A 26,865-nucleotide genomic window follows, 5' to 3' on the forward strand; every position below is an offset into this window, starting at 1 on the left:
CCGGCCGCCGCCATGGCCTCGGACAGTAAGTCGACCCTCCTGCTCTCCTCTAAACGCCGCGTCTCCTCCCTGCGTGGAGCGGATTGTTGAATCTGGCTGTCTGGGCTGAGGAGGACCAGTAGGCCACTTCTCCCCCTCATCATCCAATCCTCATGTTTTACTCATGTTCACACACCATTCCCACTCCGGACTCCTCCGTACGCTCCGAATTAGGATTAATTTTGATATTTCGGGAAGGTTTTCTGGGATTATCGGTGGAGTTAATAGTTGCCTCATCATGGCTACTTCAGGGACGCAGTTTTTTTTTTCCTTTATTCTCCTACACAACATCACTCCTTAGGAGTCCAACTGCAACTGTGGTTAACATGCACTGCAATTATTATATGTAGGTGCGTTTATTATGCTGCAGGTTTGTGAGTCTATTTTCAACTAACTGGACATTATTTTCTTTGTAGTCATTATTCCAAGGCTATTTTTGGCATATTCTACTACTGTATCATATATCATCATATATCATATCATATATCTATCTATCTATCTATCTATCTATCTATCTATCTAGTTCATAGTGTGACTTTCATGCATTAATTGGCCTTATAAAGACAGAAATGAACAACTTAAGCATAAATAAACTGTTGTAATTTGAAATAAAATATTGAACAGTGTAATGTTATGTAATAATATAGATGCAATTAATGGAGTGTAAGAATATAGATAAGTCTTGTATATATAATGTCGGATGAGGTTTGAAGTGTGGTTTCTTTGACGTTTACTAATTTTATGCAGCAGCATTTGCCTCTTTTGACTCGAAGTATGTTTTTTTTTCAAAGTCTTGAGTTTGTCAACCATGTTTCATTTATTATGCATACAGTAAAAACAGTGGAGACAAGATCCAACAGGATACGTGCAGCAGCGTGACGTCAGGCTGCTCCAGATAATGTTTAACAAACCTGTTAATCCTCATCAGACTCTGAAGCTTGAGGTGGTTTCTGTCTTCGTTCATCTGCAGCTTCTCAGATGTTTTCTTGCTCCTTTTGGTACTTTTCATTATTTCATAGATCTGGTTCTTTCAAGAAGAGTTGGCGTCCAACCATAGAGCATCTTCCTCCTCTCACATCCAGATTATAGAGCATCTTCCTCCACTAACACCCAGATTACAGAGCATATTTCTTGCTTTTTATCTTTTGGAGATGTTAGTATTCATTATTACGAGGACCTGAAAGTTGTCATTTGCTAGTTGTTGCCTTATATTTTGACTGGAATTACATAAATTCTGCAATACTACTGCTTAATACTGCTTGTGTGTATGCCATATACATCAGCGTCACGTTTCCACACAAGCCGTTAAAAAGTAAACACGAGGATGTTTGAATAGTCAGAGAAGTGCCAGCAGGCAGAGTGCGGGTCAAAGGTCACATCGGGTCCTGTTTGTGTCACACTGAGCTTCGGCAGTGTTTCATAATCCTCCCACAACCGGCTCAGAGGGAGGGAAGCACACCAGAGAGACGTGGTGCGTTATCTGACAGGCATGAGCTGAGAGCTCACGGAAAAATGGCTTTTCTGTTTGGTTGATCCAGAATAATGAAGTAGAACTGAATAATCAGGAGAAAATATCAGTCATCTCTTATGAAATTGTGGCATTAAAATATTGACATATTGATTTAAATGACGTCATGATTATGAGGGAAATACTATTTTAATATATTATTATTATTATTATTATCCAAAGTTACTTCTCAATTTGTTCGAAATCCATCCTAAATCTGCCCAGACCTCAACCTAGAAACAGTCAAAAACCAAACAACAAAGACAACATAAAAAAAGACCCAACCCATGACCAACATAGACCCAAACCGGGCCCATTTTAGGCCCAAACCAGACTCATCTTAGTCCCAACATAAACCAAGACCAGGTCCACCATAGGCCCAAACCAAGCCCCACATAGATCCCAACCAGACCCAACATAGACCCAAACCAGGCCCAACATCAACCAAAAACAGATCTTACACAGACCAAAACCAGGCCTGCAAAAGTAAAACTCCAGTCCCAAAAACCCGAATCAGTCCTTCATTAATGAAGCCTGTTTTGTCACCCTTCACTCTCTGAACGTCGTCTTATTGGCTTCAAACTGGGAGGCGTGGAGTTTGCTTCTGTGGCATTTAGCTTTCGCTCCAGACGCTCTCCATCTTGACAGAACTTGTTATTCCCTCAAACATCTTGTGACAAACCTTGTTTGACAGAGCACGTGTTTACAAAGCATCCCAGCCCGCCTCTGAGTCCGGGACGCGACGAGTGATGTACGAGACGTAGAACAACATCAAACGGCTTCGCTCGTCAACGCCAAGCTTGCAGCCGCCTGCCAGTTCTGGTTATTGTGGCCTACTTACAGCTCACTCCGATGTCTAATTCATGGCTCTGTCTGCCATGAGGGAAGCTCACTGAGAGCACGTTTTAGAGTGTGTGTGTGTGTGTGTGTGTGTGTGTGTGTGTGTGTGTGTGTGTGTGTGTGTGTGTGTGTGTGTGTGTGTGAGTATAGTTCTATCAGGAAATTGAAACCGCCTTGAAATCTGTGTTTGTTCCTGTTCATTTGAGCTCTTCATCCTAACGAGTTTAACAGTCTAAAACTGGGCTTGAAAGAGTCTAAAAGTAGTTGTACAGTGATTCAAAACCAGAGATGAAAAAGTGAAAAAAAAAAAAATATATATATATACACACACACACACACACACATATATATGTATGTATATATATATATATATATATATATATATATATATATATATATATATATATATATATATATATATATATATATATATATATATATATATATGTGTGTGTGTATGTATGTATATCTTGGATCCTCTAAACCAGGCACTAAACAAGACTCTTTGAAAACTAGACCTGAATTCATTTGACACGGGTCTTAAAATGATCTGAATACAGTTATAAAGTGAAACCAAATCTAAAGGGAAAATAATCCTAAACCAGATTCAAAGAAGTTCAAAATAAGACGCAAAGAAATCCAAAACTGGACCAAAAGAAGTCTAAAGCCAGGCCTAAAGTAGTCTAAAACCGGGCCTAGTGAAGCCTGATATTGGACTGAAAGCGTTCCAGAACCATATATAACAACATCTAAACCAGGTCTAACGTAGTTCAGTACTGGACTGAACAGTTGAGAACCAGGCGAAGAGAAGTCGAAAACCAGACTGAAAGAAGTTCCAAAGTAGATCACAAAATGTTAACAGCCCTAAAACAGTTAGCCAAGTCTCGGTCCAGGTAACCAGACCAGTAGTCCATGAAAAGACTTGGAGAAGTAAAAAAGTATATTAAAACCAGACTTAAGAGAGCCTAAAAGGACGGAGGGTAACTCAAACTTGACCTTTGATTGTAATTTACATGACTTAATCTCAGTCAGATCACATTCAAACCAAAGAGCTCCATGTCCTGAACCGTCAGACCAGCAGAAGTCACGGTGGACGGTGTGAGTCCTGAACCGTCATTGTATGGTGGACTGTGTGAGTCCTCCAGAGTGCCGGATGTCGAGTCTTGGTTCAGGAAGAGGTCCGCCTGCCTCGCCCTCTGCAGAAGGAAACCTCTGCTGAGTGATGACTCACAGACGACGGGAAGCTGAGAAACAAGGAGGCGTCTCAGGAGGAGAGTTCACAGAATTTTCCCTCTGGAGTTTAGTAAAGTGGACAGGAGAAGAAGGAAGGCCAGTGGACTGGGATTACGCTGATTTCGTAAAAATGCTCAGCTATTCTGAATTACCGGCACAAGTTTTTAATGAAAAGCTGTTTTTCTGAACAGAGAAACTTTTTCTTTTTTTTGCGTCAGAGGCTCAGTCTAACTTGGAGACGTTCCTGCTGCTGATCCTGTTCAGGTGACTTATGGGATTTCACACAGTCAGTTGTTATCTAAAAAAATGTTTTCGTTTTGCATATTTGTGAAAGGTGATATGATTTGTTAAAATGAATTTTGGAAAACAGCATTGTGAGATCGAAATGTAAAATGAATGTATAAATAAATATCACAAAGGCAATTGTCTCAATTGAGGGGGTGACAAAAAAATGTGAAATTGAGAAAAAAATAATTGAATCTTTTTTCTGTAAATTCTTCTGCTAAGTTAAAAAATAGACCAACTTTCATTAAAATATTTATTTTGTTTAGTAAAACACATCTTTTTCATTAAAATGCATGTTATTATTTAAGAGACTAAAATGGTATTAATCATAACAATGAATATCTGTGATAATTCTACTAATCTCAAGATAAAATGTTTCATTATTTTGGATTTATGTGTTTTTTAATGACATTTAATTGTGTTAATTGTGGAGACAAATTGGGAAAAAAACGGAAAAACCTTCTCTGTATTTGAGAAAAACAACAGAAGGTTTTTAGATGGTTCAAATTCATCTTGTTATTTCAGAAAAACTGAGCAAAATAGTTAATTTTCCTCCATAAACAGGGCTGAGGAAGAAAAGGAGCATGGCCAGTGAAGCCGGACATCATCAGGCTCGGCCAGCAGACGCAGAAAGTAGGTGGAGGGATGGAAACGTTTGCATTTTACTCCTTAAACATAGGAAACAAATTCTGACCATGTTTTTTTATGTGAAAATTTATTTTCCTGCAATGCTGAGTTAATTCTGTGACGTTTTAAAATAACTTTTCCTTCAGAAACATTAATTTTGAGCCATTATATCAAAATTTCTGTCAGATTTCTGTAACTGTCAATTCAGTGACAACTTATCTGGGGCATAAAGAATAAAATCATCCGCATAGAAAGTAAACGATAGAATTCACAAGTAACTGTGATACAGAAACCTTCCAGCAGGGGGCAAGAGAGGCAACATGAGAGGAAAGAAGAAGAAAACAGAACAGTAGACATTTTATTTTGTGGGAAATTAATACATTTAATTGAAGTTTTTGTCATTTTCACAGTTTTTCATCGGTTTGAGGGAATACTGCAGCTTTCTGTGGTGATTTCGCTCATTTTGCACCACCTCGGGCTATTTCAGAGTTTATTGTCATTTTTCTGTCGTGGTCATTTTCTCTCTTCAGTCTCAGTTTGTGCTCACTGTGTAACTTCATGGTCATTTTGAGCCTCGTTCTGGTGTTTTATGTCTGTCTTTCTTCTAACTTTCTCTTAATGTTGCAACACTTTCTGGTCTTTTTCCACAGTTTTCTGCCTCTTCGTGATCTTTTTTGTCACTGACTATTTTCAAATTTTGGTGTTTTGTGTTCCTATCAGGTCTTTTCCTTCTTCTGTTAATTTTGTATCCTTTTCATTTGTGTTGATTTTCAGCCCATTTAATGTGCAGCTTAGATCTGATTATTTTCTGTACTTTTCTGTCTCTGTTTGTTCATTTTGTCATTTTGTCATTTTCATGACTTGATTTTTTTTCTTGCTTCTTGTTCCATGCTGTGGTAATTTTCCTGTCACTTTGTGGATATGCTGCACTCACTGTCTGGATATTTTGTGTCTCTCTGTATTCTTAGTTACGTTTTGGTCATTTTTGTCCCTTTTTTCTGTTTTTCCTCAATTTTTTTTTTTTTTACCCTTTTTGCCTTGTCATGCAGTCGTTCCATTTCTGCGTTGTCATTTTATGACGCTTGCTGATCATTTTTCGTGTTTGTGGTCCCAGTTTGTCACCTCGTTGTTGTTGGTTTTTTTCACTCTACTTTTATATTTGCTGTTTTTCCTTTTTTTTATTTCACATAAATCAATCCTCACAGTCATTCAGCCTCATTGATTTGATTTCAGCTGCATTCTTGTACCTTCATGTTGTTGTAATACTACTGTTGACCAGCAGGCGGCGACTCGACACCAGCTTTGTAAACCTGCTCGTTTGGACTTGGTTTAATTCATAAAGTTTCTTTCAGCTGCTTCAGACTTCTCACCTGTCTGTGGTTAATTTAAGTGAACAGCAGCTCATTTTAGGAGAATGTCTGGTTGATTTCTGACAGTTAAATTCATACATTTTCTGAGATTAAAAAAGTTTTCTTTATTCTATAACAAAAATTCACTGAACATTTATCAATAGCAGTTAAATAATCTGACACGAGAAATGTATTTGCATTATTTCATCTTTTCCTCTGTCTTTGTGTGAATTCAGCATTGTTTGGGTCGTTTTGTTCATTTTTGTGAATATTTTCTGGCAGTTTTTTTTTGTGGTGATGTTGTGTCATTTTGTGGTTATTGTACATCTCTTCAGTGGCTTTTTCCAGCTTTGTGATCACTTTGCAGCTTTACAGCATAGAATAGAGATACTTTATTAATCCCAGATGTTGACACTTTGCATATCTGTTTAATTTGCAGCTTTGTTTCAATTCCATGTCTATTTTTTGCTTCTCTGTGGTAATTTAAAGTAGCTTTTAAGCACTTTTATCCTGCTTTGCATCTTTCCCCCCACATTTTCTTGTAATATATGTCCTGTCATTAGTGTGTTCATGGTAATTTTTCAGCTGTTTGTCGAAAATGTGTTTAATCTTATCTTCATTTTCAGTCTCTTTGTGGCTCTTCTTGTCTCTCAGTGCTCATTTTGCATCTGTTTGCATTTTTTGGATGTGCTTGAACATATTCTTTGCATATATTCTCGTTTCTCTGCTGTTTGTGCAGAGATTGACCGTAGTTATTATTGATTGGTGGGCTCTGGCTCGTGCAGCGCTCCCTTCTGAGCTCTCACAGCTCGTGTTCGAGGCCTCGGGGGTTAAAAGTTGCAGTGTTGAGCGGCGCTGCGTCCTCGGTCAGCTGTTAGATTCGGTTTACATGCTTTTCCTGGAGCTTCTCTGGCGAATGGAACTAATTCAGTATTCAATTTATTTCTCATTCATGATCTCTTCATCTCTAACCCTGAGATGCTCTCCTCCTCCTCCTCCTCCTCCTCTTCCTCCTCCTCCTCCCGGCCAATCGGGACAAACTGACAGGCGGCGCCATGGTAACACGAGACCTTCTCATATGTGGGCGGTGGTAAAAAAGCGGCACTTTTATTAGAGCTTAATGGAGCCGCTGGACTGTTTCCAGGGAGACTCTGGTTTTCAGGTGTGTCTGAAGACTCGGCGAGCTGATGTGTGTGTGTTCAGGGCAGAGCGGGCAGCGAACGCCACACGTGGGGTTTTTCACAGAAACCGTAGGGGAGGAAGCAGGTGTTCACCCTCCCACCATGTTTTTTATTCAGTCTACTGTAATCTGATTACACGACACGACGCAGGACGTCGTTAGTAAAAACAGGGCCTTAGTGAAACAACGTGATGAAGACAATCATCCAGATGTTCTGTCGATGGGACTGATGATCATGTGGAAGATAGTTTTCAAGAAGACCTTGACGAGGATAAACATTTTCTCTTTTTTTTCAGTTGTTTGGCTCCTCATGAAGCTTTTATTGAAGACACATTCGATGATTCTTCGCCTATTTCGTACAACATGGCCGATTTGCCATTTTGGAGCACTGCGCATGCGCGGCTCCCTCCGCATGAGGACTGTGGGAGCGTGCACATCAGCCGCATGTCAGTTTGTTTACATCCGCACAGCTGGAGCATCGTCTTTCCGCATAGGATTAAAACACATTTGTAATCATTTCGAACTCTTCTTCCAATCATACATAAGAATACGATCCGTAAAGTCGTGTCTTACGTGTTCATGCAACGGAAACACATTTGAATGGGATAATCAGCAGGTTACCTGTCCAGCAGAAACTTCGCCACGTCGTGATCAGTCGTCAATCCCTTTTGTGCTTTGAATGTCCGCCACCTCGTAAAGGAATTTCCGAGTAAAACACGCGTTTTGCTCTTCTTTTCTATGGCCTTTCTTCTATCCTCTGCCATCTCGAACAATGTTCTTTTTTTGTGGCTAGCCATCTTTGGAGGCGTTCGCGGGAGGAGCAAGCCGCTTCTCAATGAGGTGCGATGGTCGCTCCCACTGCATGTCACTTCCTGAACAATGCTCTGCGCATGCGCAGCTCGAAACCAGAGCGCGCACAGAGGCGGCGACTCGACATGAGATGTCATCACGCAAACGCGTTCCCACATTGATTGGCGTTATGACTGACCAATTACGATTTGGAACCATACAACACTGATTGGTTCTGAGGATCCTCCAGTATGTCTTTAAGAAATGACTTCTATAGAAAAACCGGTCGTTACCACCTGTGGCCACGAGATGCCACTGATTGACAGAAGAAAGCTGCTGCGGCACCACAGAAAGTTCTCCGTTCCTCTTTTATTTCACTGACTGGTGATTATCTTTCCATCTGCGATATCAGCGGTGACTGATATTGATCACAACACTCCTGGCGATATTGATGAAGATTTTGACGACGGCGGCAATATTACAGAAAAACGATATTGACGATGACATTGAAGTTGATATTTACAATATGATGTCGATGACAGTCACGATATTGGAAAAGATTATATCGACAGCGCTGATGTTCTTACAAAGTTCAGACTGATGGCAACGATATTGACAATCTGAACAATAAATTTATTGATGATGATTTTCCAAAGCTATGTTGATTACAAAAAAACCAAAAAACAAAAAACAGGGCCAAAAAAATTCAACAGCTTTCAATAAAATGCCAGAATAAAGAATCAGATCAATAGAAACAGGACATGAAATTAAAGGTAACACAGGTTCACACTCAGGGCGAAACTCTGAGCTAAGTTTCTGTCTTTGCTTCAATGAGACCGAGGAGGAGGCAGACAGATGTGTGTGAGAGCAATAATCTTTAGACACGCACACACACACACACACACACACACACACACACACACACACACACACACACACACACACACACACACACACACACACACACACACACACACAAGCCGGCGGAGCTGAAACTAATTAGCCACATTAATGAGTGACCTTACACTGAACTGAGATAAGCAGCAGACGGCCCTTTTTATTCAGTAGAAGAAGAAAGGGAAGGGGCACAAAGCGGCGTGTTGCTGCTCTTCAGGACCACTCGTATCTGCCTTTAATGAACCCTAACAACATGGCCGCCGCCTCGCCGTGACTTCCTCCCCTTCTCCTGGTCTTTTCTTCCTTAAGCCCTGATCTAACACTCACATCAAAGCCTCGCCTCTCGTCCTCTGGAGCTCCGCACTTCAAAGGCTGCGCTGCTAAAAGTCTGCAGCTGCATCATAATGAGGGGATGAAGGGTTTTTAGTATTCACACACAAACAAGCCTCTCACCAGCGGCTCGCACACATTACTCATTGTTACGAGGGTTTTTTCCTCCAATCAGCATCTCATTAGTCTGATCTGTTGCCTCCTCATTGACTTGTGAGCCGTGTCGCCTCCCTGATCCCCGTCTGTACAATAATTCATCAGCTTCCTCCTGTTTCCACGCGTCTGTGTTTCATCTGCTTCCTTCTGTGCAGCTGCAGGTGTCCGCTCTGTCCTCGACCAGCTGATCACAACCGATCATTACTGATCATCACTGATCACAACTGATCATTACAGATCACAACTGATCATTTCAGATCATTCCAGATCACAAATGATCATTACAGACCAAAACCGTTCATTACAGATCATCAGTGATCATTACAGACCCTAACCGATCGTTACAGATCATCCCCCATCGTTACAGATCACAACTGATCATTACAGATCACAGCCAATCATTACAGACCATAGCCGATCATTACAGATCATCACCGATCACAACCGATCATAGCTGATCATTGCAGATCATCACCAATCACAACCGATCATTACAAATCATAACTAATCATAACTAATCATTACAGATCACAATTGATCATTGCAGATCGTCACCGATCATCACAGATCGTCACACACCCTCCTCTGACCAGGCTTTCGTCCTGTCCATCTGTCTGCAGACAGTCGGAATCTCAGTGTCGCCTCTCAGCAGCTCCGCTTTACAGCAGCACCTGAACGCACCACGCGGATATCGGCAGGGGAATTGATCAGCTGGAAATCAATTTAATTGACACCCATTGATCATTAAGGAAAGTTTTCCAGGCTGAAGTGGAGCCTCGTGTGGGCCGATTTTGGCCCACGGGCCTCATGTTTGACAGCATCTGTGTGCATTAATGGCACATTTTGGAACAGAGAGGAGAACACGCGAAAACAGGAAGCAGTGAATCGTAAACGTCCTCCTGACATGTGTTCATGGAGGTTTGAACTCATCCTCTGAGTCCTGCACAGCAGAGAGAATCATCTTGTCCAAAGTGTCGGCGAGGCGGCAGCTTCCACTCCGTCACACCATCACCAGTGTGTAGGTGGTGACGGTGGTGTGTGTGTGTGTGTGTGTGTGTTTGTGTGTGTGTGCGGATGGGGCTATAAGAAGTGCATCTGTTCTGTGGTTGGCTTGTGCCGCGCTGCTCTCTGGCTCTGGGAGCGAACAGCAGCCCAGCAGGCAGGAAGTGGGTCGCCTGGCAGAGGGAAGAGATGGCGGCGGCGGCGGCGGCGTTTGACGTTTTAATACGAGAATAGAATCAATTATTGTTGTTGTCTGTTCAGCAGACAGAGGCACAACTTCATCTGGTGCAAAATTCACACAGACAACGAGTAAAAACATGATCTATTGGTGAAAAAGTCTGACAGTTTGAATTATCCTTTTTAATATGTTGAAAAAATCTTCTCCTCGTAAAATTTAGTTTTAAAAGATGTTTTTAAGTCCAGGTGTTTCCATTGTTCCTAACCTAATTAACTACATTATCTATGAACTTGTAAAAAACACAAAAAGTCACCAATTTAATGCTGAAAACGGGTTTATTCTGGATGTGTTAACTCAAGTCGAGCAAGTTTTTTAAGTGCAAACAGTTAAATGTGGAATTTGATCCATCCCATGGTGTCAAAAGTTGAGATGGTCGAGGAGAGGCCCGGCTGTTCGTCTGTTATGGTCAAAAAACAAAAATAAAATATCTTAAATAACTTTAAAGCAACAAAAGGGAAACAGCAACACCTCTGTCTGAGTTCTAAGATTTCCGTATTTGTTTTCTTTGAGCCAGTTGTGAACCCTTATCCTATTTCTGCGATTAATTGCAATTGAAAAAATTAATCTTTTGACAACTATACACTAGGTAATCATGATAAATGCGATTAAAACTGACAGCCCTATAAATAACTGATCTAAATATTCAGTTTCTCAACATCTCTCAGGTTCAGCTTTCGCTCCGTTTCTTTCTTTCAGTGTCTGTTTTGTTTGTCTGGTTTCTGTTTCCTGAGTCCGTTATTTGGCAGAGAGACACGTTTGACACATATTGTGTTAAAAATCCATATTTTTCCTGATGTGTTCAGTCTCACTTCCTGTCTCTGGGCCCAGTTGGATCTTTCTCTTCTTCGTCTCTGTCTGTTCGTCTCTCTTCTCACTTCTTCAAGTCTTGCCGTCTCTTGTCGTTCTCGGCTGGCAGCTCTGACTCTCTAAAGCGTTTGAATCCTGATGCTCTTGGCGTTATTTTTTGCCGCCGCCGAGCGACGTGACGATGTTTCCGCAGCAGATTAACGAGCGCACATCTGTCAGCATCTGCAAGGCGTGGGAGCTGCCGTTCTCCAGAGAGACGGCGAACAAAAAGCAGAGCAGTCACAGAAATAAAGACGAGGACGCCGTACATCCTCACAAGCCCACGCTGCTCTGCGCGCGTTTGTGTGTGTGTGTGTTTGCTCTCTGCTGCCTGAAACGTTACCATGGTAACAGGAAGAAGCATCACTCTCTCATCCCCTCTTCACATCCACTCACCTCTCCCATCCATTTGTTCTTTATTTTGCTCTCATTGTCACATTAGTGCGATTTTCTGACTTTCTGATAAAACAGATATGAACGTGTTGACTGATGCTGATAGCCGATGTCAGTGTTGCGGTTAACGCCGATATTTGCCGATATTGGTGTGAAAAGAAGTTTCTGAAAACCATGTGAACACTGAATACAAGAAAGTAATAAATGTCTTTATTTTCCAAATCTTCGAACACAAAATACATGGGGAAGTTTTCTGTTTTCACTTGAAGATGCTGTGATGTGAACAGGGCCTGATGCAGTGTCTGGGTTTCGAACCGTCCACCGGACGCCTTCCGACACCCAGCAGCCAGCGGAGCCGAAGCTCTGAATGTCTCTTTATGATGATCTGATGTGATGCATGCACGACAATCTGGACACTGTGTGTTTAGACAGAGAAGAGAAGCTGAGTGCTCTTGAGCCAGGCAGACCAGGATGTGTGTTTGTGCACTGACTCTGCTCTTGAGCAAGGCACTGAGGGTGACTCACATACTAAAGTCTCACTCGTTCTGTCTGTGTGTATCACTCGTGCCATGCGTACCGTGTGTGTGTGTGTGTGTGTGTGTGTGTGTGTGTGTGTGTGTGTGTGTGTGTGTGTGTGTGCGTGCAGGCTGCCTGTTGGTGTGGGCTGATCAGTGTGTCATTGTGTGTCCCCTCTCCCTCTCCCTCCTCCTGCCAGTCACCCCGGAGGCCATCGGCTTCCTGTCGGCGGTGGGGGTCTTCATCGTGGCGTTGGCCGTCCTCTTCCTCTTCATCAACAAGAAGCTGTGCTTCTCGCGCGTCGGCGGCCTGCCCTGCCTGGAGCAACATGGCCGCCGCAAGAAGGGACGCGTGGGGATTCGCCAGGGGCTCGGTGAGTGACCGCAGAGGGAATTATACCAGCAACCATCCAGAAGAGGGGGGGCCACTGGAGACGAGCGTGTTGAGGGAACCCATAGATGAACTGTTTAATCCAGATTATAGAGCATCTTCCTCCTACCAACGTCCAGATTATAGAGCATCTTCCTCTCAAGAACATCCAGATTATAGAGCATCTCCCTCCTACCAACGTCCAGATTATAGAGCATCTTCCTCTCAAGAACATCCAGATTATAGAGCATCTCCCTCCTACCAACGTCCAGATTATAGAGCATCTTCCTCTCAAGAACATCCAGATTATAGGGCATCTCCCTCCTACCAACGTCCAGATTATAGAGCATCTTCCTCTCAAGAACATCCAGATTATAGAGCATCTCCCTCCTACCAACGTCCAGATTATAGAGCATCTTCCTCTCAAGAACATCCAGATTATAGAGCATCTCCCTCCTACCAACGTCCAGATTATAGAGCATCTTCCTCTCAAGAACATCCAGATTATAGAGCATCTCCCTCCTACCAACGTCCAGATTATAGAGCATCTTCCTCTCAAGAACATCCAGATTATAGAGCATCTTCCTCCTACTAACATCGAGGTTATAGGGCATCTTCCTCTCAAGAACATCCAGAGCATCTTCCTCTACTAACATCCAGATTATAGAGCATCTTCCTCCCACTAATATCCAGATGATAGAGTATCTTCCTCTCAACAACATCCAGAGCATCTTTCTCCTACAAACGTCCAGATTATAGAGCGTCTTCCTCAGTAGAATATGATTATACAACCAATGTAATTCTCACACTCCAATAACACAGTTGCAGTGTTAATTGCAGTATCTAGTAAAATGACTCCTCTCTGAAGAGCCTGAATCAGAGGAATTTGATTGTTTTTTACCGTTTTACCATGTGAGCCATGTCATCTGCTCAACAAGCCGAAGCCTCTCAGAGGGCGCTGCAGGCATTACCACTCCAATTAAACTGTTGAGTAACACGGGAGGAGTGAGCAAGTGTGTGTGTGTGTGTGTGTGTGTCTGTCTGTGTGTGTGGGTGGGTGGCTTGTGTTTGTATGAGTGAAAGAGTTCGGTGAGTCAGCCACACACTGCCACAAAGCTGCGAGCAGGAGTCTTCTCGCCCGGAGACCTTGAAGGAGAAGGAAGGCCCAGCGAGCGGCGGGGGAAGGCGGGACTCAGAAACGCTTTCTTTACACTTTACGTCATTCAGAGCAACTTTTTCTTTCCTCCCACTTGTCAAATAAAACAAGTTTGCCAAAAGGTCAAAAAAATATTTCACACTGTGAACTTTACACTCATGAAAACATTGGATACTATTGATTACTGGCTCACATGTAAGAAAAATTACCTCGAGTTCCGAACTGAAAAAAACAAAAACAAAAACAAAAAACCCCCCAGCAGATTAATATTCTGCAAATACATGAAAGATACTGTTTTTCTTTTGATAAACACAATTTTAAACTCACTGAAAACACTGGAAACTGTTTACGCGACATAGTTTTTCAAGTGAAAATGTGTCGTTTTTGTAAAGTTTCCCATCTACACAGCAACATTTTGAAAATGGTGTAGCTAGCATGTCGGGCCACGAGATGGTGTTGTGGGTTGTTTTTATATTGAAACCACAGACACGCTGCAGAGGACATGCTGCACCAACAGCAGCGTTTAGAAAACACTGTGTTTTCTCCTGTTTCCATGGAGACGGACTCGGAGCATTTTCAAAAAATTGCATTTTCTCCTGTTTCCATGGAGACGGAGTGGGAGCATTTTAAAAAAGTTGCATTTTCTCCTGTTTCCACAGAAATGGAGTTGAAGCATTTACAAAAAGTTGCATTTTCTCCAGATTCCATGCAGACCGAGTGGGAACGTTTTTTTTAAAACCTTGCGTTTTCTCCTGTTTTCCATGTAGACTCAGTCAGAACATTTTCAGAAAGTTGCATTTTCTCCTGTTTCCACAGACAGAAGTCAAAGCGTTTTCAGAAGGTTGAGTGACTCCGAGCTCCGTTGTCATGGAAACAGATTCCCAAAATGCCACACAGTGTTTTGTTTTTACTTGAAAATATCGTCGTCTAAACCAGACCTCGGTCACAGCTGGAATCAGCTCAGTGTGACTCTGGAGCCTCCAGATGTCTCAAGGAACAAATACGTTTTTGAAATTTATTGAGTTTTTCTTTAACATCCCCAATTTAACATCAAACATTTTTTAAAAAACTCTCCGACTCCATCTCCATAGAAACGGGGAAAAAGACGTAATTTTTCTGAAACGCTGCTCTTGCTCATGGGCACTTTGGTCGTAGTGGCTGGTTCGTCTGCTTATGCTCAGTAGATGGACAGGAAGAACAGCTGCTGGAGGATCTGAGGTGTTTTCAGCTGGAAGCTGCGCGTCAAACAGAGCAAACAGTGATCCGGCTGGTCTGGGCCTCCTGGCCTGCAGCAGGCGGAGCCTCAGCTCAGGTATTTCCAGGTGTGTTTCCTGAACAAACGGCACATCCAGTCGGGAGTTTCTCCTTCACAGTGCTGCGGAGCTCCGCCGGGTGAGGTGGGAGGTTCAGGCGAGAAGGGGGCAGAAAATGTGGATTTAAACCTGGAAACAGCTGGAGACTTGGAGTGAAAACTAAAAATAACCTTCAGCTTCAATCTTTCATCTATTTTGGACATTAAACTCCATAATTTCACGTTCAGAGGTGAACTTTGCTCTTTTTTTTTCCCCTTTCTGACTCATTGTTTTGTAGGTTTGCATGAATTGTTCGGTATTGTCTGGCTTTCTGCTGAATTTAGCATCTTTCTGCTCACATTGTGTAACATTCTGTCTCTGTTTCATCGGTTTTTGGTCTTCTTATGTTTTACTTTTGTGTTGTTTTTTGCATCAATATTGCGTACTGGTTATCTTCTGTTCCTGTTTGCAATCTTCACATTTTGTAGTTGTTTGTATTAAATGATCATTAATGATCCTATGAATCCAAACGTCATGCAGCTTTTTGTATTAAAGGTGCGTTAAGGAGTTTTTCAACTTTAAAAATATTTATTTTCCACCATAAATATGTTACAAATATTCAATGATGTGTAGAATGTGCCCTGACATATTAATTGCAAGTACCTCTAACAGCGCTAAATTGTCACCTGAAAGTTGCAGTGCCGGTCCGGCACCAGAATTTTTTGGGGGGAGAATTTGAGATGATGTGACGTAATGCACGCTGCGGCTGGCCTGATTTAGTTAGCTTTCGTTTTTTCCGCCATTACTCCGCCAGATGCTTAGCGAGCAACAACTGAAAAGTACTGAGGATGGATCTTCCAGAAAGTAAGAAAAGACCGGCTTCGAGCACTGCCACAACTCCAACACAGACCCCACAGGCAAAAGAAACTTAAATGTTACTCGAGCGCTACTAAAAGAGCGAGGAAGGAGTTCCCTTCTTCCGTGCACGTACATGGACGCAAGCCACAGGCACGAGTGTTTCACTAAGCTGCAGTTACGCCCAAGGCCTGCAGGGGGCGCTGTTTCACATAAAATGTTTAAACTCCCTAATGCACCTTCAAAATGAGGATAATGTCATCCTCGGAGGTGACATACTTTTCTTTTCAAGAGTTTTTCTGTTTCTGTTCTAACATTCTTTACACATTGAAAACAAACATGATATTTTTTCACCAGTTGGATCGTTTTTTTTCCCTTTAATTTTTGCTCCTACTTTCGCCACTGTAGCAATTTTTTCTACCTTTGTGATAATTTTGTTCAAATTTCTCAACATTTTATCCCTGAATTAATTTTTTTTCTACTTTTTGCATTTTTGTAATTTTTTTTTTTTTTTTTTTGTGTTATTTCCTTCTTTTTGTTTGTGTATCCATTTGTGTTTCGGCTCATTCTTGCTTCTTAAAGTTGTAGAAAAAAATAACTGATGCATGTTTTATGCCTCCACACTGATCTGTAGTATTTTTTTTAGATTCTCAGGGTTCTTTTATTTATTTATTTATTTGACAGTTTTTGGGACATTTCTTCATTATTGGATGTTCGATTTACACTGTTTTCTTTTTTGGATGAATTTGTGGTTATTTTGAATCTCTCCCTCTTTTTTATTTCTTTCGCAACAAATTCGATTTTTTTCTGACTCATTTTGAGAATTTTCCTTTGATCTGTTGCTATTTTGAATCTTTGACGCCGTCTTGGTTTGCATTTTCATTTTTTCATCCACATTCAGTCATTTTATGCTCTAACATCAATTGCATCTATAGTTTTTAGTGCATCTGTGCTCTTTTTGGTCTGCCACAGTTTTTTTGTGGCTTTTTTTGTGTTATTAATGTTTGAGTGTTGTCTTTGTTTTATTGTGTTATAGTTGTGCATGTCTGTGTGTGTCACATTTTCAGTCATTTCGTGTTCTTTGCAACTGTTTTGTTTTCAGATTTTTTTTGTCACTTTAATTTTTCATCTTTTCATCTCATTTTTCAGTCGGGTTCTAGTTTTGGGTTCTGTTTGTGTAACTCTGATGTCTCATGTTTTTGCCTCTTTGCGGCAGTCTTGCTGTAATGGGATTGGTTGTGGTTGTTGGAGAGTTTGAGGCTGTTGTTTGCTTCGTCGGGGAGCCGTGCACGCTGATGAGTTGCTGAGCGGGTTGTTGGTTGTTGTGTCAACATTCAGTATCGTTGTGTTGACTCTGGGCTTCATCCTGCAGCCGCCTCGCCTCTTTAACAAATCAGCACCACTAGTCTTTATTTCACCTCCAAATCCACCAAAGATGCCATCAGATGTTAGGATAGAAATATGGATAGTAAAAATGCAATCATGCTCCTGATGACTAAAAATTACATAAATAAATGTTTTTTTTGTTTATTTTTACTTTTTCAAACATCATAAATTAATTAATGAAGTAGAAAAATCAATTTAAAAAACAAATAAGTACAAAAAAATTGGAAAATTGGAAAAAAAATGTGCTCAATTGTAAAATTTCTAAGTAGAACATAAGAAATGGAAACAACAGATAAAAATACATTCTTAAATGTATTTCAATCTCAGATCAGTTAAATAATTAAATTCTGTTATGTCAAAAAAAGTGGCTGAATAAATGACAGAAAAATAAACATCAATACGAAATAAATGTCATAAATTCATATTTAACATTTGATAAATGAAAGAAAAAAACATTAAAACATGATTATTCTTGAATTGAAGTCCAATGCATGTCAATTCTGAAATATGTATAAATATAAATTACATATGCAGACATGAATAAATATGGATTAAATGAAAACAGAAAAATGTTATTAAAAGCTGATATAAATAACAAAATATTTCTTCATTTGTATAGCTATTATTTTTGCAGGCTTGTATTATTTTTTTTGTGATATTTCGATTGAAGTTATTTTTGAAACTCTCCCCCAATAAAAATGGTCACGATAAATCAAGGAAGCAAACTTCAATTCTCAGTAATTCTGACATGCACTCTGTATATAAAACCTTTTAGGGATTGTTTTACTGAAAATCTTTCACAAAGCTCAAAGATTGATTTGAACATATTGTGAGTCACTGGACTGAAACAGAACATTACATTTTATTCTGGAAGAGATGGGTTGAAGAATAAGAGCAGATTGGCAGTGAATGCGTGATGCCAGCAGGTCAATGTTGGATTAAATCTCTGAGGAGTGTTTTCAACACCGTGTTGAATTTTTGACACACAGACTGAGGCGGATCTGGTGATAAAAGAAGAACCGACCTGCCTTTAATAGGGCGTACTTAATGTTTTGGCCGGTGTGTATCGATGTGTGTGACTCAGCAGCTCGCTGGTGCCCCCACACACTCTGAGTCCCGTTCATCTGCTGTGAAAATCCTTGAAAACATGCGAGTTAATGGACCAATCGGCCGCCGCCGCTTGCTCGCTCGCCCACTCAGCCCTCTTCCTGCTCTCCAGGTAACCATGGCGACAGCTCATACAGGTACGCTGACCTGCACTTTGCTGGAGAGCCGGCGCCGCGTCACTTATTCAGCTGTTGCTATCCAATTATGTGGAAGTGATGAAGCGACCCTCCGGCCCAAAGCTCTCCAGCAGGAGAGCAGCTCTGGAGGGTCCAACATGGCCGCAGACAGTCTCCTCTGACTCTGGTTCTGCAGAAAGTCTCTTCATCCGAGTCTGGTTCTGCACAAAGTTTCCTCTTCTGAGTCTGGTTCTGCAGGTTTCCTCCTGTTAACAGAGAGTTTTTCATTTCTGTCTTGGCCTCTGATGACTAATATGAAATTATTGAGCGTTTCTGAAAGTATTTGGCTTTCAGAAAAAAAACCCCAGAATAGATTGATGCTTTTAAAGAGTTTCAGAAATGAAGTTGCTTTTCAATCGAATTGAACTGAGTAGTTTGCAATAAGTCATTTGTATTTGATGCATTCTTTTTAATACATAGTTCGCCCTGAAGCGAGTGATAGCGATCAAAGTACAGCAGTGTGTCGTCTGCATAGTGATGATTTTACTTTGGTTTTACAGTAAATTTCAGCGTTTTCTTTTAGTTTTGGAGGAATTTTGTTTCAATCTCATCCTGATGCAGATTAAGTGATGACCCTGATCAAATTTGATCCAGAAGAGATGAAGTTCTCCACATTTAAACACCTGATGAAGGATTCTCCTCCTCCTCCTCCTCTTCCTCCTGAACTCTCCCAGCTCTTCCCGCTTGTCACTCCCTCTTCTTCCCTGTGTTTCCCTCTTTTCAGTGAACAGTTACGGCGACGAGGACGACGACCCCACGAGCTCGTCTGACAGCGAAGACGAGGTCCTGAAGCAGTTCGAGATCTCCGTGTCGCGTTCGCAGAGCTTCCGCATGGCGGCGGCAGCGGCGCCGTCGGTGGCGGGCTCCGGCGGCGAGCAGCACTCTCTGCACAGCCAGCTGTCGTTGGGCCGACGCCACAAATTCACCCGCCTGTCGGACCAGGAGGAAGGCAGCACGGAGCCGTCGGACTGCGAAGGTACAGAACCCAGATGACGTTGACATGAGTGATTCCACGCTGATATAAATCGTGGTCATGTCCCGTCTGAGTCGTGCTGCGTTCCCTAAGGAACATGCATTTGCGGGATGAGCAGCAGAGCTGAGTATGTGGGTCACAATGAGCAAGTTTTTCTATTCACGACACTTATTTTCTTAACGTTTCTCATCCACACACACTCACACACACACACACAGGCAGAAGCGGGTGACTCACCCCGTTGCTATGGCTAAGCCGCCTCCATTGATATGAGAGTCGGAGCGACCTTAATGACGGAGGATTGGAGATAATTGCCATTGATTGGTCTGAGGTACGGCCTGTTCTCAGAAAAACGGATGAGCTTTGACAGATTACACAACCTCACGTCTGCGAACACGCGGCGCTGCCGAACGAGGCCCACAGACGCTGCTTTTAGATCCCCGAGACTAAATTAAACGTTTCACCCGGGAAATCATGGAGCAGACAACCTTAGTAAGCATCACGTTTAATGGCTTTGTTTACATCTGCAGATCTGTGGTGCACTACTAACTGTTTAGAACATCCACATTGCAGAGCATCTTCCTCCCACTAACATGCAGATTACAGAGCATCTTCCTTCAACTAATTGATGTAACTTAGACAACATTCAGATCTCTCCAAGAACTAATTCATAATGAAGATGTGACGTTGTGAGTGAAAGGATTTTAATGAATCAACGAATTGCATCAATGCAGAGGAAGCGACTTCTCAGAGACCTTCTGTCTCTTGTTCTTCTTCTCTGCAGCAGAGATGGAGGCTCCCAGTCGGACAGGTTTCCAGGACCCCCTGTCGGCAGCGGTGGAGGAGATCGAGCGGGCGTCTGTCAGTCTCTCCATGGACAAACCGATCGGAGCAGAGGCGTTGGCCTCCAGAGACACGCCCACCCCGAGCATGAGCCGACAGGCCGCCGACGGCAGCGAAGACACGGAGAAAACTGCAGATCAGGACAAAAATGAAGCCACGGACAGCTCCTCCACCTTCACCCCCGAGGTACCTCAGCAGTGGTGTTGGAGTCTGAGATGAAAAACTGAGCACACTCCCGTCAGGATCAAACTCAGCCCTTCTCATCCTAGATCCCAGTCTAAATTTGTTGTTAACCAAGTCTAATATCCAGTCTTAGCCCAACCTAAAATCCAGACCTCAACCAGTGTAAATCCAGTCTGTCCATTCTACCAATAAGTTTACATCCATCCTAAAATCCAGCCAAAAGACAGTCCAAAACTAGTCTACAATCCAGTTTAAAATCGCCAACTCTTCCACTGCCTCACAGTCGCAAGGATACGTTCAGGTACTGAACCATGGGACTGTTTGATTTGACGTAAATTGGTACTCGGTTGTACTGACAGAATTCAGTCAGTACCTATAAAAAGTACAGAATTTAGTCCCCATGCTTACCTTCAACCGTTCTAATACAAGTGTAAAACCCACTTCATAATCCGGTTTACCCCTCAGTCTAAAATGCAGTTGAACCCAGTCTATAATCCATTCTATAATCCAGTAAAACCATCGTCTGAAATGCATTCTAAACCATCTAAAATGAAGTTGACAGTCTGTAATTCTGTTTAAAATCATTACAGAAATCTGAAACAACACAGAAAAACCTAGTCTGAGATTTTTTTTCACTGAAAGGTGCATTTATCAGATTTGACACAACGGTTCCTTCAGAAGCGCTGAATTCATGTGTGTAAAAACGAGTGAGTTTTAAATGTCTGCACACTCAGACAAATTTAACAACATTTCACGGAACCAAGAATAAGACATCTGTCAATAAAAACATGTGTGTGACTGACTGCAGTCCTGCTGTTTGTTACCCATCATGCTTTGCAAAGGTGCATCTGTCGCTGGGCTGTTAGCATTAGCGCTCAGCTGCTGTGAATCAAATCAAACAGTTCCGTTCTCCACAGCGAACAAACAGCAGCTCATGAATAATAGTCAGTGTGTGTGTGTGTGTGTGTGTGTGTGTGCGCGTGTGTGCGTGTGCGCGCGCGTGTGGGAACATCTACTTGAGGTGCATTTGTGTGTTTTCATGTGTTTGTGCTCGTAGGAGAGTCGATGATGTCGAATTTAACAACCTCTCAGTCACCGAATCACACTTTGAAATTGGGCGCAATCTGTGCAGTAAACACCTCCCACACACACACACACACACACACACACACACGCACACACACACACACACACACACACACACACTCACACACACCTACACACACACGCACACGAGCCAAGCGAGGTGGCTGGATCAGCGGAGTCGTGTTTATTTATACGGTTATATAACAGAGCTGTGGTTGCTCCCGTTAATTCTACTACTGCAGCTAATAATAAAACCACCCGGTTCCTCCATAATTACTGCAATTGAATTGAATTGAACATAAATCATAATGAATATGCAGAGCTCGACACGACAATCATGGAAAACAAGTTCACGTCATGACAACTCGAAGCTAATTGTGTTAAAAAAAAAAAGGTTTATCTGATAACTGTAAGCCAAGTAATTTTTGGTTTACATCCAATTTTCTCTGAAATGAGAATGAAAATTGGGTTTTCTGTTGTTGATTTCGAGGAATTGTGGAAAGTGAAACAGACTTAAATGACATCTTTCAGTTCTTTTCACCCAGCCAGACTCAAACCAGGACTTTTTTTCTGTTCTGCACAGTGCGAACCACTTCACCAGACTTACAGGTGTCAGGCATGGGAAGAACATACAAACAAGCCTCACAAAGACTCAAACAAGGGCTTCATTTATTGTGAGAAAATTAGCTTAATATGGCTGCAACTAATGGTTATTTTAGTTGTTGACTTAACTATTTATTATTTTTTTCAATTAGTCGATTAGGTACATTTATTGTCATTATTTTTAAGCACCTGTTCTGGACTCCTGTTTAACCTTGCTTCAATCTTCACACCTGTGAAGGTTCCCCCACAGGCAAGAAAGGCTACGTCATTTCTCAATGCATTGTGGGCCGCAAACGCCATTTTTACAGGCATCGGCTTTTGTTTGCATTGTGTAGCTAAACACGCTGTGCGACCAGAGACGCTCAAACGTTACGGAAAAATGGATGGCAGAGAAGAAAAAAATGGCTGCTTCCATGGAATGACAGCTGAGCTGCACGCAGTTTAACATTTTACGCGTTTTACTGGTTTATTTTCAGTGAAATGTTCCCAGACTATGGAAACTTTGGGTTTTAGAGCTTCTTCGTCTCTTCCACCATAATTAAAGTGTTCTTCACTTCGTTCTTCTTCTGTGTTTCTGCCTGGAATGTGGACGGATCAGCAGGAAGCGGCCAGTGTGTGATTTCATCATACAGCAACTTACAACAACATGACGTGTTGACGTGAAAATGTGCGCCGATTTTTGTCCGGATGTAATTGATTACTAATCGTTGCAGCCCTAACGCTGAACCACTTCACCAAATACGGCCCCATGTTCAAGTTACGCCTAACTTCAGAAAAGTGCAGAATAGTTGGTCATTTCGTAACCCGACCACTCCGCAGAGAGATAACAGAAGTCAGACTCCAGCTGGATCTATTTCTCTGACCCAACACAGCCTGATGCTGCTGCTGCTTTGTCCCCGTTTCCATGGAGACGGAGTCCTAGCATTTCTGGAAAATTGTATCTCCAGTGGCTCCAAGCACCGCTGTCATTTAAACGCCCAACAGAACTCTTCCTTCTTTCTGCTGAATTTGACTCCGCTTCCTGACTTCTCTCCACGCTTCCAGCAGGAGCAGCCGCCGGCAGACGAGGCCTCCTCCCAGCAGGCCGTGTGCTCCTCCCCCCGGACCCCCATCTCCCGGTGCGGGGACCTGGTCCTGAGCCTGGAGTACCAGCCGCACGCCGAGAAGCTGCAGGTGTCGGTGGTGGCGGCGCGCGACGTGCCGGACAAGGCGCGCAGCGGCATGGACTCGTGGCAGGTGCACATGGTCCTGCTGCCCGCCAAGAAGCAGCGGCACAAGACGTCGGTGCAGCGCGGCTCGCTGCCCAGCTTCAACGAGACCTTCCGCTTCTCGCGCCTGGAGCCCGCCGACCTGCACGTGTCGGCCGTGCGCTTCCGGCTCTACGCGCTGGGGGGCCGCATGTCCCGCGAGCGCATGATGGGGGAGAAGGTGCTGCGCCTGGGGGGGCTGGACCCGGACGGGGGAACCATGGAGACCACGCTGGTCCTGGAGCCCAGGAGTAATCTCAAGGTCAGTGTGAAGGTCATTCAGGCAATGGAAAAAGGGAGAAAGTGTAACAGTCGTAAGGAAGTATTCAACGCATTTAGTGATATTTCAGTTAAGAAACAAAGAAAACATAAATAACTCAATCAGTAGATGTAATTAAAGGTGCTGTAGGCAGGATTCAGCATCTCCGCCATCTTGCTTAGGTTTACCTAAGCAAGATGGCCCATCTAAGATGGCGATTTGAAACCCAGCACAGCCAATCTTGTCCTGTTTTCTCTGAAATCACGCCCTTATGCAAGTTAAGCCCCTCCCACAAGAACGTGTGACGAATGCCCCTCGACCAATCATGGTTAGAGCCTCATGGGCTCTTCTGATTGGTCAAAGATACCTGGAGCTGTCGAGATTCCTTTTCAGCTCAGAACAGAGACAGATGGAAACGCTGCGCCCTCGCGGTAGTGCAATTATGCTACACTCCTAAAGGATTATCAATGCATACTCTAACATTTAATCCAAAGAAAACACAGAAAAATTAGCACTGACTAGCAAAATCCTGCCTACAGCACCTTTAACTAAGTATGTCATAAGTGGAAAAAGTAAATAATAATGATTTGGGAATAAATGAGTTGACTAAATTTTAAAAGATAACAAAGAAATAACAGAGTAACGAATGAGAAAAACTGCGTGAATAAATGAGCAAAAAGTAGATCACAGTGAGCAAAATATAGAAAGTACTATTTGATTAACTCCATAACTATGAAAGTGTTACATTAAGTCATTAGATCAGTGAAAAACTTGCGTAAATGGAAAAATAAAAAGTCATGAACTAATTTGGTGAATATGTAGATAAGTAATGAGGAAGCAATTAAGAGAGTCAGTTAAGTATATGGTAATAAAATAATATAATAAGCATAGATGTTCATATTTATTTGAGATTATAAAACTAGTTAAAATATTTTAGGATGAAATAATGAGACAAGCAGAAATGTTTTAAATAAAATGAATGCATACATGAAAACTGAAAATAAAAATGACACTTTTGTTAAATTTCAGATTCTATTTCATTCTTTCAGCAGTTTTTGTGTTTCTCTTCTGAAATCCGTTTTATCTGATATTCAGCCCCCTTTACTTTTTTGTCTTCATTCTGATGTGATTTAATCTTTTATTCATGAATTTTTATTTGGTCTTCTGAAAAGTGTGAGGATTGTGTGGAGGCGGAATTTTCAGGACTTTCACAGAGTTAGTAGAAACTACTGCTAAAAGATAAACAAGGTTTTTTTATGCAAATTCTCAAGATGTTAGAAAGTTTGCAGATATAGTGTGTCAAACATTTTTATTAAAATGAGTCAGCCCAATCAAATAGAATAAAAAGAAATAATGCAAGAAAAATACAATAAACTCTACTTAAAAATCCCCAAATTGGCAAATAACTAAAATGCCCTTTTCATAAGGAAAACAGAACGAGGACTTATGTGCATTCAGATGTTTTAAAATTCTGAAGCGTTTTTGTTTCCTTTGCTAGTTATTTTCTGGTTCACCTGCTCCCAGCAGGTTTGTTTTAAAGACATCTCCTCCCCGTTCAGAGCCTGGACTCCCAGCTGAGCCTGTCGGCCGTCTCCCAGAGCGACAGCGCCTCGTCCACGCAGTCTCTGACCCACGGCGGCGTCCCCGAGCTGCTGGTGGGCCTCACCTACAACGCCACCACGGGACGCATGTCGGTGGAGCTGATCAAGGGGAGCCACTTCAGGAACCTGGCTCTCAACCGGCCTCCAGGTACATCAGGACACTCACTGTCACTGCAGACACACCAGACAAACCTCCAGGAAAAATGACTGTTTTATATGTATTAGGAACAAACAAAACTCTTTTTTTATGACACCTTTTCAACTAAGATTTTCAATTTTTTCACAATTTACTCATTAATTTCCTCAAAAATAGAATTTACTTCGCTAGTTGCTTCAAGTAAGGACTTTTTGCTCTGAGCTTTGGCTGAGCTGTCAGGACTGGGCGAGATTAATATTTCCAATGGTCAGTAAAACAGATTGCAGCACACGTGAATAAGTGAGTGTCATCAGCATAGAGGAGTATTTGTGCTTTATTGTTTCCTGCCTAATTTATTAGATGGGAAATATGAGACTGACACGACAAAACTCTTCTTCTCATCTTCTTCTTCTCATCTTCATCCCCTCTGCCGTAGACACCTATGGGCGTCTGAGCCTGCTGAATTCGGTGGGTCAGGAGATCTCCCGGTGCAAGACGTCGGTGCGCCGCGGCCAGCCCAACCCCGTCTACAAGGAGACCTTCGTCTTCCAGGTGGCGCTGTTCCAGCTGTCGGACGTCACGCTGCTGGTGTCCATCTACAACCGGCGCAGCATGAAGCGCAAAGAGATGGTGGGATGGATCGCTCTGGGCCAGAACAGCAGCGGCGAGGAGGAGCAGCTCCACTGGCAGGACATGAAGGAGAGCCGAGGGCAGCAGGTGTGCCGCTGGCACGTCCTGTTGGAGGCGTAATCTCCACGCCCTTTCACTGAGAAATCCAGACCAGACGTGAGCCTCCAAGAGTCCAGGACTCTCCTGGAAGAAAACATGCCGCTGGTCAGAACAAACTCATCAACACCTCGAGGCCGAAAGAGTCGGAAGGAAAACTACAAATTTAGAGTTTTCAGTGTTTCTCAAAAACTGTAGAGAAGTTTCTGAAGTTTTTCTTCCCCCAAAAAAGTCTCGATAGTCATGGCAGGTGTTGCAGATGTGTCTGGAGCATGTCAGCTTGCTCTTCGTCCTGCAATTCCTGACTGAAGGTCAAAGAAACGTCTAACTTTAGACACTCAACAAATCTCAGTCATGTCGTGTAACCGTTACATAATATTTTCACATCTGTTGCAAGACAATTGCAAGAGTCAGAAATGTGCGATTTTTATCCGACAAGTGAAGTCTTGAGCCAAGATCGAGTGAAAATCAAGTGAAAATCTTGTGAATGTTGAGTGAAGAGCGAATGACATGAGTGTCACACAGATATGCAAATGTTGAACAATCATCTCGTAGACTTTGACCCCGCATCGGCCAATCGTTAAGGCGAATGTCTGGTAAATTCATATCCACATGAGAGAAACCCATCTGAGAAGTGTTC

At 42.4% G+C, this 26,865-nt stretch overlaps 1 protein-coding gene and 1 long non-coding RNA gene across 3 annotated transcripts in view; one reads left to right on the top strand and one right to left on the bottom strand.

Moving 5' to 3' along the window:
- On the top strand, positions 1–26,249 carry syt16 (synaptotagmin XVI). 2 transcript variants are annotated; one of them, XM_030116312.1, is made up of 8 exons: positions 3,707–3,883; positions 4,469–4,537; positions 12,427–12,600; positions 19,293–19,544; positions 20,326–20,570; positions 23,301–23,765; positions 25,322–25,511; positions 25,936–26,249. In XM_030116312.1, the coding sequence occupies exons 2-8, from the start codon at positions 4,489–4,491 to the stop codon at positions 26,247–26,249; spliced, it is 1,689 nt and encodes a 562-aa protein (XP_029972172.1). In that variant the 5' UTR covers positions 3,707–3,883; positions 4,469–4,488. The 2 variants fall into 2 exon arrangements, with proteins under 2 accessions (XP_029972173.1, XP_029972172.1); XM_030116313.1 differs by lacking the exons at positions 3,707–3,883; positions 4,469–4,537 and adding an exon at positions 1–25 and having other exon boundaries at positions 20,323–20,570.
- LOC115406349 (uncharacterized) overlaps positions 6,538–26,865 on the bottom strand; it is a 24,152-nt gene continuing 3,824 nt past the window's right edge. Inside the window, exons 2-3 of the long non-coding RNA XR_003933527.1 lie at positions 22,088–22,097; positions 6,538–6,548 (exon numbers count right to left, since the gene is read on the bottom strand). This is a non-coding gene — a long non-coding RNA (uncharacterized LOC115406349). The remainder of the gene's footprint in view (positions 6,549–22,087; positions 22,098–26,865) is intronic.

This window comes from Salarias fasciatus, chromosome 19 (assembly GCF_902148845.1).
Source record: "Salarias fasciatus chromosome 19, fSalaFa1.1, whole genome shotgun sequence".
NCBI classification, from domain to species: Eukaryota; Metazoa; Chordata; class Actinopteri; order Blenniiformes; family Blenniidae; genus Salarias; species Salarias fasciatus.